Source organism: Mustela putorius, unplaced genomic scaffold, assembly GCF_011764305.1.
Source record: "Mustela putorius furo isolate JIRA1106 unplaced genomic scaffold, ASM1176430v1.1 tig00000682_pilon_pilon_pilon, whole genome shotgun sequence".
Taxonomy (NCBI): Eukaryota; Metazoa; Chordata; class Mammalia; order Carnivora; family Mustelidae; genus Mustela; species Mustela putorius.
The window spans coordinates 3192981-3205092 of record NW_025421443.1 but is presented as its reverse complement, the minus strand read 5'-3'; the positions used below and the strand labels follow the sequence as shown (position 1 = coordinate 3205092).

Here is a 12112-nt window from a genome sequence, read left to right as displayed (position 1 = left end):
CTTTCTTCTGTCTTGTTGTTGGTATAGAGAAATGTGACTGATTTCTGTGCATTGATTTTATATCCTGACACTTTACTGAATTCCTGTATAAGTTCTAACAGTTTTGGGTGGAGTCTTTTGGGTTTTCCACATATAGTATTATATCATCTGTGAAGAGTGATAGTTTGACTTCTTCTCTGCCAATTTGGATGCCTTTAATTTCCTTTTGTTGTCTGATTGCTGAGGCTAGGACCTCTAGTACTATGTTGAATAGCAGTGGTGATAATGGACATCCCTGCCGTGTTCCTGACTTTAGCGGAAAGCTTTCAGTTTTTCTCCATTGAGAATGTTATTTGCAGTGGGTTTTTCGTAGATGGCTTTGATGATATTGAGGTATGTGCCCTCTATCCCTACACTTTGAAGAGTTTTGATCAGGAAAGGATGCTGTACTTTGTCAAATGCTTTTTCAGCATCTATTGAGAGTATCATATGGTTCTTGTTCTTTCTTTTATTAATGTGTTGTATTACATTGACTGATTTGAGGATGTTGAACCAACCTTGCAGCCCTGGAATAAATCCCACTTGGTCGTGGTGATTAATTCTTTTAATGTACTGTTGAATCCTATTGGCTGGTATTTTGTTGAGAATTTTCACATCTGTGTTCATCAAGGATATTGGTCTATAGCTCTCTTTTTTGATGGGATCCTTGTCTGGTTTTGGGATCAAGGTGATGCTAGCCTTATAAAATGAGTTTGGAAGTTTTCCTTCCATTTCTACTTTTTGGAACAGTTTCAGGAGAATAGGAATTAGTTATTCTTTAAATGTTTGGTAGACTTTCCCTGGGAAGCTGTCTGGCCCTGGGCTTTTGTTTGTTTGGAGATTTTCGATGACTGTTTCAATCTCCTTACTGGTTATGGGCCAGTTCCAGTTTTCTATTTCTTCCTGTTTCAGTTGCAGTAGTTTATATGTCTCTAGAAATGCATCCATTTCTTCCAGATTGTCAAATTTTTTGTGTAGAGTTCCTCATAGTATGTTCTTATAATTGTATTTCTTTGGTGTTATTTGTGTTCTCTCCTCTTTCATTCATGATTTTATTTTTTTGGGTCCTTTCTCATTTCTTTTTGACAGGTGTGGCCAGGGGTTTATCAATCTTATTCATTCTTTCAAAGAACCAGCTCCTAGTTTCGTTGATTTGTTCTATTGGTTTTTTTTCTTTTTCTTTTACTTTTTTTTTTTTGTTTGTTTGTTTCTATTTCATTGATTTCTACTCTGAAATTTATTATTTCCCTTCTCCTGCTGGGTTTAGGGTTTCTTTCTTGTTCTTTCTCCAGCTCCTTTAGGTGTATGGTTAGGTTGTGTATTTGAGACCTTTCTTGTTTCTTGAAAAAGGCTTGTACCGCTATGTATTTTCCTCTCAGGACTGCCTTTGCTGTGTCCCACAGATTTTGAACCTTTGTGTTTTCATTATCATTTTTTTCTATGAATTTTTTCAATTCTTCTTTAATTTCCTGGTTGACCCATTCATTCTTTAGAATGATGCTGTTTAGTCTCCATGTATTTGTGTTCTTTCCAAATTTCCTCTTGTGATTGAGTTCTAGCTTCAGAACATTGTGGTCTGAAAATATGCAGGGAATGATCCCAATCTTTTAATACTGGTTGAGACCTGATTTGTGACCCAGGATGTCATCTATTCTGGAGAATGTCCCATGTGGACTAGAGAAGAATGTGTATTCTGTTGCTTTGGGATGAAATGTTCTGAATATATCTGTGATGTCCATCTGGTCCAGTGTGTCATTTAAGGCTTTTATTTCCTTGTTAATCTTTTGCTTGGATCATCTGTCCATTTCAGTGAGGGGAGTGTTAAAGTCCCCTACTATTATTGTATTATTGTTTATGTGTTTCTTTGATATTGTTCTTAATTGGTTTATATAGTTGGCTGCTCCCACGTTAGGGGCATAGATATTTAAATTTGTTAGATCTTCTTGTTGGACAGACCCTTTGAGTATGATATAGTGTCCTTCCTCATCTCTTATGATAGTCTTTGGCTTAAAATCTAATTGATCTGATATAAGGATTGCCACCCCAGCTTTCTTCTGATGTCCATTAGCATGGTAAATTGTTTTCCACCCCCTCACTTTAAATCTGGAGGTGTCTTTGGTTCTAAAATGAGTTTCTTGTAGGCCACATATTGATGGGTTTTGTTTTTTTATCCATTCTGATACCTTGTGTCTTTTGACAGAGGCATTTAGCCCATTAACATTCAGGGTAACTATTGAGAGATATGAATTTAGTGCCATTGTATTGCCTGTAAGGTGACTGTTACTGTATATGGTCTCTGTTCCTTTCTGATCTACTACTTTTAGGGTCTCTCTTTGCTTAGAGGACCCCTTTCAATATTTCCTGTAGAGTTGGTTTGGTGTTTGCAAATTCTTTCAGTTTTTGTTTGTCCTGGAAGCTTTTTATTTCTCCTTCTATTTTCAATGATAGCTTAGCTGGATATAGTATTCTTGGCTGCATGTTTTTCTCATTTAGTGCTCTGAATATATCATGCCAGTTCTTTCTGGCCTGCCAGGTCTCTGTGGATAAGTCAGCTGCCAATCTAATATTTTTGCCATTGTGTGTTACATACTTCTTTTCCCGGGCTTCTTTCAGGAATTTCTCTTTGTCGCTAAGACTTGTAAATTTTACTATTAGGTGACGGGGTATGGACCTATTCTCATTGATTTTGAGGGGAGTCCTCTGCATCTCCTGGATTTTGATGCTTGTTCCCTTTGTCATATTAGGGAAATTCTTTACAATAATTCTCTCCAATATACCTTCTGCTTCCCTCTCTCTTCTTCTTCTTCTGGAATCCCAATTACTCTAATGTTGTTACATCTTAATGTCACTTACCTCTCGAATTCTCCCCTCATGGTTCAGTAACTGTTTGTCCCTCTTTTGCTCAGCTTATTTATTCTCTGTCATTTGGTCTTCTATATCACTAATTCTTTTCCTGCCTCATTTATCCTAGCAGTAAGAGCCTCCATTTTTTATTGCACCTCATTAATAGCTTTTTTTATTTCAACTTGGTTAGATTTTAGTTCCTTTATTTCTCCAGAAAGGGATTTTATCTCTCCATAGAGGGTTTTTCTAATATTTTCCATGCCTTTTTCGAGCCCAGCAAGAACATTGAGAATCATCATTCTGAACTCTAGATCTGACATATTACCAATTTCTGTATTGATTAGGTCCCTAGCCTTTGGTACTGCGACTTGTTCTTTATTTTGTGGTGCATTTTTCTGCCTTGTCATTTTGTCCAGATAAGAGCATATGAAGGAGCAAATAAAATACTGAAAGGGTGGCAAAGACCCCAAGAAAATGCTCTTTAACCAAATCAAAAGAGACCCCAAATTGTGGGAGGGAGAAAAGGGATAAAAAGAAGTTCAGAAAAAAAAATTTAAAAAAGAAAACAAATAAATTATTTATATATATAGTAAACTAGTAAGAAAACGTTAAAAGAGAAAAGGGTAAAAGTTTAAAAAATTTAGCAGTAGAAAAAAAATAAAATTAAAAAAAAATTAAATTAACGGCAAGACTAAAGAATCATGGGGAGAAAGCCATGAGTTTCATGCTTTGCTTTCTCCTCCACTGGAATTCTGCTGCTCTCCTTGGTAGGTGAACTTTGTCTTGGCTGGATTTCTTGTTGATCTTCTGGGGGAGGGGCCTGTTGTAGTGATTCTCAACTGTCTTTGCCTGATGTGGAATTGCACCACCCTTATCAGGGGCCGAGCTAAGTAATCTGCTCAGATTTGTTTTGGGGAGATTTTGTCCCCTGAAAGCTTTCTGTAGAGTTCTGGAGGATGGGAATGAAAATGGCAGCCTCCCAATCTCTGGCGCGGAGGAGCTGAGACCCTGGGGCCCCACTCCTCAGTGCACCCTTAGAGAACAGCATCTAATTACTCCCGTCTCCATGGTCTCTGGCCGTGCTCGGAACTCACCCAGCCTGCGACCAGTTCGAGGTAACCCTGAGCTGAGAGCTAACTTCTCTGCTCTGTCTCTGTAGCTGGCTTCCCCGGTCTAATACCTGTGAGCTCTGTGACACTCAGACACCCCCGATACTTTTGTGACCTTATGGGACTTAGGGCCATGCTGGCCCTGCGTGGGCTTCGCCCCGGTTTAGCCTCTGGAGCAATGTCCCTCAGCAGAACAGACTTTTAAAAGTCCTGATTTAGTGCTCTGTTGCTCCACCTTTTGCTGGGAGCCGGCCCCTCCCCCTGCGATTTATCTTCCTGTCGCTTTGGATTCACTTCTCCACTGGTCCTACCTTTCAGAAAGTGGTCGATTTTCTGTTTCTAGAATTGCTGTTCTTCTATTCAATCTCCCATTGATTTTCTAGGCATTTGCAATGGTTTGATAAGCTATCTAGCTGGTCTCCTGCTACCTGATGTAGTCTCAGCCTGCTACTTCTCTGCCATCTTCTCCCTAGAAACCAGCTCTACTTGTTTTATTAGCACTGTTGATCGAACTTTTACTCAAAATTACACTACCTAATCAAAATTAAATGCCTTTCATTTTCAAGGCCCAGCTCTAAGTTCTGACTCCTCTCTATTTCTTCACCATAAGAAAATCTCAGTTCATTTTTAGCTCTATGATATAATGGGAAGAGATGTTTCCCAGTCTGGGATTCCTTAGGCCAGTGGCTTCCAGCATTGCTGCACATCTGAATTATCTGAGGAGCTTTTATAAATATTGTTGCTTTGTTGCATGCCCTATTATCTAGGTTAAAATCAGGTATGAATTTCTTTTTTAAAGATGATTTTAATGTGCATAGGATTCATTCATTGGCTTATGGATCATGGACTTCATTTTTGAATAGTTTTGGTTTCTTTTTTCTATCTTATTCAAGTAAGATAAATGTCTATGAGAAAATGAGTAGAAAAACAAAGATGAAAATTGTGCACAAGTAATCAAGAAAATGTATATTGAAACCACAAATGACTTTACACTATCCTAAACAATGAGGTATTGTGTTTATTTATTTTTTAATATTGGCAAAAAAGAATATCCTTTTTATCTTTACAGAGGACCAAGAATCAGAATGCCTTTGTACTTTTTAAGAGAAATACAAGAAAATAAAAAAATAATAAAGAAATGTCTTTAAAATTTGGGGGAAAAATTCCAGCTAAAACTTTGTACCAAATGTAGATGTTAACTAAGTGAGAGGATATTTTAAAAAAATGTGAACAAGCAAACTGTCAAAAGCTTCTTATCTTTATGCACCATTTCTCAAGAAATTACTAAAGTATATGTTCCAGTAAAGTAAAGAAATAAGCTAAGAGTGAAATAAGTCAAGCAGAGAGAGTCAATTATCATATGGTTTCACTTACTTGTGGAGTATAAGGAATAACACAGAGGACATTGGGTGAAGAAGAGTAGAAATAACTTGGGAGAAATTAGAGGGGGAGACAAACCATGAGAGACTGTGGACTCTGAGAAACAAACTGAGGGTTTTGGGGGGGGAGGGGGAGGGGGGTTGGGTTGCTAACCCCCCTCCCCCTCCCCCCCCAAAACCCTCAGTTTGTGGTGGATATTAAGGAGGGCACATATTGCATGGAGCACTGGGTGTGGTGCATAAACCACACCAATGGATTTTGGTACACACACACACACACACACACAAATTAAATTAAATTAAATTTTTAAAAGGGCAATTGGGTTATAAATATAAAAGCAAATATCAAGGAAACAGGGCAAATATACAATAAATTTAAAAACAAAAAAAAGAAGCTAAGAAAGAAAAATGTAGGGAGTCCATGAAAGGAGATCCCACAGAAGAGAGGTGGCAGCAATCCTCAATATAATGATTATGGAAGATCATAAGATCACTGCTATGCTCCAAGATAAAGCTAATGAAATATGCCTGGCTGGTAAATCCCCAAAGAATCCGCTAAATCAGTTGAAGTGATTATTTCTTGTGACATCCATTTTTTTTTTTTTTTTTTTTTTATTCCTATAGATGTTTAGGGCAAGGTGCTGCTGTTAGGTCAGGCTCATATATTAGTTTTTGTGTGTGACATTATCTACTAGGTAGAGTTTAACTCAGAGTTCTTTTAATCTCTATCATGTAATATTTCAGTGGTGTTGATTTACATACCTGTCAGCCTAGTAACAAAATCTGTAGCCAGATAATGGAATGCTTTGGATGTAATGTCATGTGAAGATCATGAGACAACTTGATAGGATGGGAAAAATGATTCCTAGAATTGGACCAGTGGTTCAAATTCTAAATGTGCTATATTATAGCACCTTATGTAACCCTCTATGAGCTTTAATTCCCTATTTTGCAAATGATGAACTATTACCCACTTTCAATGATATATGGATTAAATGGTATCTATGAATCTGTACCATATCTGGTAACAAGAAGTACCCATCAATTTATAAGATCTTATTTCTTCTGCTCTGCTAGGTGATAATCTTGATATGTCTTCTTCATATTGCTGTATACACAGTTTTAAATACCTAGTAAAGGAATGAAAAAAATAGATCTTATATAAACAAAAAATATTGGTATTATGATGAATGCTAAATTAGGCATTTACAGGGGACTTCTGGAATGGGGGAGCGATATTCTCTACAAATTCACAGCTCAAAAAAAAAAAGCAGAAAATATACTGGGAAAATGGTCAAAATGAACCTTCAGAGACTCTGAAAAGCTTGCAACACACTGAGAAATGTGTATTTAAGTGAAACTGATAGGTTTCTCTAAAAACAGAGGACATTTAAATATGGCTCCACTCTTGAGCTTCTGGTAGCCTTAAAAACCAATAGCCTCTCAACCACAGAAGCCCTGCAATCCAGCAGCCTAGCAGGTATCAAAGGCCGGCTTCTCAGAAAGTCCATCTCCAAAGCTGTTACTTTTACCTGGGCTGCTCCCTACAGGAACCCCACTCAGAGGGGAAGTCTGTCATCATCAGACTTTGATTGGAAACTCCCTTAGCGGGGAAATCCTACCCGAGGGCATTTGTTGAAAATGATCACAAGAAACTGTTGAACACTCCAGCTGCTTAAGGCTATGATACCAATTGGGCAAACAAGATCTTGAGCAAAAATCTTAAAAGAAGATCTGAGGAATGAGAAGCTCAGAGGCAGCTTTCAAATGTTCTGATATCCTCTTGTAGATCTAGAGAATACACACAAGTGTAAGGCTGTGTGATACCCAGGAAAGACCTGGGAGAACCCCAACTTCTCACCTCTGGCAGACTGCAAACCCTGTGCAAGCAAAGAAGTGAAGGTAAAGGTGTGAATGTTAAAGACATGCCCCCAAAACATGAAGTCCCTGGCAAAGGGGGGGAAGACTTATTGGTTCAAAGCATTAAGGAAATCTGACCAATAACTAGTTCACTAGTTGACCACTAAGATCACTGAATGGACACCTCCGTGGCTGCACACTATGGAGAAATTTATTAGTTCAGGTAAGTCACTAAATAATAAACAACAACAGTAAGAAACACCAGCAACAACCAACTTTGAGAGATAGGTGGGAGGTCTGGTTTCCAGAGTTGCCACATTGTATCATCTAATATATCTAATGTTTTTCACAACAACAAAAAATATGTGACATGCAGGAAAACATGGCCAGTACATGGAGGAAAAATTCAACAGAAACAGCCTGAAGGATTCAGATGTTGGACTTACCAAATCAGATATTTACAAAATCATTAGAGATAATCTAGATCAAGGAATCTGAGACTTAATGAGATTAATGACTTACATAATGGCCAACATCAGTGTTCAAAGGAGATTATGAATTTGGATTTTAACTCGGACTATTTTGCAGAATGATTGCGTTCAATTTTAAGCATCTTTGTGTATACAAATATAAAAATATATATGTTCCTTTTTTAAAAAAACTAATAATGAAACACATGGAATTATTTGAAAATATTTTAAATAGTCCTTATTTTTTAATCTCTCTTTCTTTTAACAGGCCCTCCTGTTAATGTCACATGCAACATATTCATAAACAGCTTTGGTTCTATCGCTGAGACAACCATGGTAGGCATGTTTACTTTGTAACAAGTTTCACACTGGAGTGATTTGTGATTGTGTTAATGACAAATTTTCTGTTAGTGTTATGTAATTTAAAGCCAAAATTAATATAATGAGATTTTTAAAAATAAAATTACTGGTATAATTAAGTTGCAATCAACTGCAGGTAATAACGTTTCATTTGGAGACTGTATATTAGAGAATAAATGTAAGTGAAAACAAGATTGATTTTTCCCATTTTGGTAATTAAATCTTAAGTCTCAAATTAAAACTAAAATTTTACCATTTAAATTCTTTCTTTTCAATGCTCTTTAATAACCAAACAGAAACATAGGAGCAAATAGTTTCATGTTCAATTATTCTGTATGCTTATAATGTATTTACAGTATTATTTTAAGTGTTTTATTTGATTACTTTTCCAAATAAATATAGTATTTGCATAAATATTTAACATAAATATTTTGTGAATAGTGTGGTACATTTACTTTATTGAAACTCATTAACAGAGACTTCATTAGTATGTAATCAAGAACATTTTATATAATGAAGTTATTAAAGCCAAAAAATCATCATTACAGACCAAATTTATTCTGATTTGGATTTTATAACATTCTCTAAAGATCATGCTTTGCACTGCAGCTTTTCTTGTGCATTTCAGCTGAAATAAAATGCAGAGATAGACTCATGATTCTCCCAATATCTGTAAAATTGTCTAGCAGGCAAGTTTTTTTAATTGAAACTATGTATGGTGGTTTTTAAGTTACCTAGAATTATACTCCACTCCTAAATTTAGCAAGTATAATTTGCATTAATTTTCAAAGTTGATTTTATCTAAAATAGAATGTGAAATACTTAAAGATTTATTAGCTTCCAAAACCATTATTAAGCATCGATTTATGCTCATTGTGCATATCTCAGAATGACTTGATAGCAAATTTTCTAAGGAAAAATAATCTAATATGTAAATTATTATGGGTGGACATAAAGGTGTGTGTATGTATACAAGTGCATGCATGTGTCTGTGTAAAGAATATATCTTAACAGGAAGAGAATTTACTGAAGTGTCTTTTTTAAAAATTTCTCTTTTCCTCATGTGTGCAATATTTAGTCATTTAGAGGCATCTCTGTGGTTTTATCAAACAATATAATATAACTACAATAAAAGTATCAGTGAAGAAGAACTGAATTTACATTTTTGGGCATTATATAGAATTATCTTAACTACAGTGTATACATTAACATGAATGTGTGTTTGTTTGTGTAAACAGAGAAAATGCATACCATTTGCTTGCTTAACCACAGTGGTGTTCCAATGCAATTCTGACTCTGAAATGACTATAATCTTGCTTAAGGCTTTGACATATTCTGGACTCTCACTGAGTATTTGGTTTGATTTATATCCTGCATTTCTATTATTGGAGAAAAAAATTTTCATCTACCCTTCAAGATTCTTTTGGCTGGTTTAAGAATTAAATTGACATGAGATAGCTAACAGAGGGGAATCCAATTTAATAGCATACATAAACACAAGAGATTCCAAAGACAGGCAAAATGTGGTATATATGCCATTCTGAACTAGGGAGAAAGAGATAGGAGTCTGGGACTGCAAATGGAAGGAAAGCCATTCACAGGAAGGTGAAAAAGAATAAATGTTTTTTGAATAATTGTTTGCTGGACCATTCAGAAACAATTGACCATTGAGAGGACTTTGGCCTTGCCAGGTTCCTACCTATTTACCAGGCCTAGTTCATATTATACCTATGGTTATCTATGGTGCTAGCTTCCTTCTTGGAACAGGTCCTCTATCTAAATTCTTTTAGCCAGTTAGCAAAAAGAAAAACGTCTTGAGACAAAAATAATTCATATACCAAAGAGACACATTTTGGGGTGTAAAATTCTGCTCCTCTACTGTACATTCTTAGTTCAAGTCATATTTAAAGATGAAGGAATCTCTGCTTTTTTTTTACTTAGACTTTCCAAATTGTATTTTGAGCCCTGGCAACTTGTTCATTTTAATAGCTGCTACACAAATTGTATAATCTCAAAACCCTAAAAATATGTTTATACTTTTCTCTTTTGCAAAACTGTTTCCACAAAATGCTGCCAACAGCAATAGTGGGAAAAATTTACAGCCTTACTTGTCTTTGCGGGATGGAGGAAAAGACTTGGGAGAAAAGGGAAGACATGGCCAGATTTCCTTCTCTAAAACCAGAAAGATTGTCAGGTTCTTTGAGGATATTTTCTTTTTATAATACAATTCATCAGTCTATTACTAAATGGTTGTAGCACATGATCTAGAGGATGACTGCACCTGCTAAATTTCTTACCTGTAATAATTTTAGACTCCCTTTATAAAATAATATTACACAAAAATCTTGCAGAATATTGCAAATACAGTTTCTCAGTGACTCTTACTCGGTTTTATTTCCTTTCTCTAACATAGAAATCCTTTTCATTCCTACATATTCTATCATAATGTGTTTTTTTTTTTTTAAGTCATTTTTAGCATGTATCACTTTCCTCTTCAGAATCACAAGCAACATCAATGAACATTAATCAAACATCTCGGAGGTTAAGTATTATAAAATTTACTATGTTCATCTTGGTATCTTTCTTTTTAGTCTTCTAAACTTTTTAACAGGTGATATTACTTCTATTATTATAAGCAGATTCAATTCAATCAAATTCAATATCTGTAGAATTTTTAATGGTATCAGATAGAAAAGCTGCAACATGGTGTCCATACACATAGAAATGGAGAAAATTAAAACTTATTATTATATTTCTACCTTAAGATTCATAGAATACTTTCCTACCACTTGATTAACTTGATGAATTTTATTCAGTTTCTACCATCTGTAGAAAACTTTGTAGCTCTGTAGCTAAACTTTGTCCATTAGTTTATTTGCTGTAATATTATTTTGTTTTTATAAAAGTATTTATAGATTCTTAAAAATATTTACATATATTTTTTTTAAGTTATTTATTTTGACAGACAAAGATCACAAGTAGGCAGAGAAGCAGGCAGAGAGAGAGGGAGAAGCAGGCTCCCTGCTGAGCGGAGAGCCCCATGTGGGACTTGATCCCAGGACCCTGAGATCATGACCTGAGCTGAAGGCAGAGGTTTTAACCCACTGAGCCACCCAGGTGTCCCCCCAAATATTTACATATCTTATATAGTTTATTTAAAAAAAAAGATTATTTATTTACTTATTTGAGAGAGAGATCACACAAGTAGGCAGAGAGGCAGGCAGAGAGAGAGAGAGAGGGGAAACCAGGCTCCCTGCTGAGCAGACAGCCCAAATGCAGGGCTCGATCCCAGGATCCTGAGATCATGATCTGAGCCTAAGGCAGAGGTTTAACCCACTGAACTCCCCAGGTGCCCCTATTTTTGTTTTTATAATACAAATAGTGTAATTTAACTAAGACAATATATTAAAATTGTGAGGATGGTATTTCAAATTACCTATGTTCATTTATGGCTATCTTTGTACCTGAGATCTCATATTTAAAATGAATCTGAATAAATCTCCCAATATATAGATCTCCACTTAACAAAGACCTTAATTGTCAAAAATATTAAGCTCCCCTCTGCTGGTCTACTTTCTCACAATTTTATCTCTCCCCATCTTAAAATTCATTTTGTTCCATTTGAGGTAATTATTTGATTCTTGAGAAGATTTCTCTAGTAGATATTCTACATGCTTACCCATTTGTTTTGAAAATTAATTCAAAATTTTAAAGTATTTTGCATTTTATTCTTGTACCAAACTTATTTTTTAAAATATTTTTGTGTGCTTGGGGTGACTGGGTGGCTCAGTCAATAAAGTCCTATTCTTGATTTCAGCTCAGGTCATGATCTCAGGGCTCTGAGATCAAACCCCAGGCATCACCTGGCTCCCTGTTCAGCAGGAAGTCTGCTCGGGATTCTGTCTCTCCCTCTGCCCCTCTCCACTTCCCCTCAAATAAATAATAAATCTTAAAAAAAAATTATGTATATCTTTCCAAGAACATAAATTCTAATTTATTTTTGTCTATGAAACTCACCATTTCCCACCATTTCCCAATTTATTTGTCCAATTAACTTATTATAGTACCAATC

The 12112-nt window shown here is 35.6% G+C and overlaps 1 protein-coding gene across 1 annotated transcript in view; it reads left to right on the top strand.

Annotated features, from left to right (window-relative positions):
* The window catches only part of GLRA3 (glycine receptor alpha 3), a 194628-nt gene that overhangs the window by 62327 nt on the left and 120189 nt on the right, over nt 1-12112 (top strand). The window contains exon 3 of the mRNA XM_013063301.2: nt 7949-8016. Within this exon, the coding sequence (XP_012918755.1) occupies nt 7949-8016 (68 nt within the window). The remainder of the gene's footprint in view (nt 1-7948; nt 8017-12112) is intronic.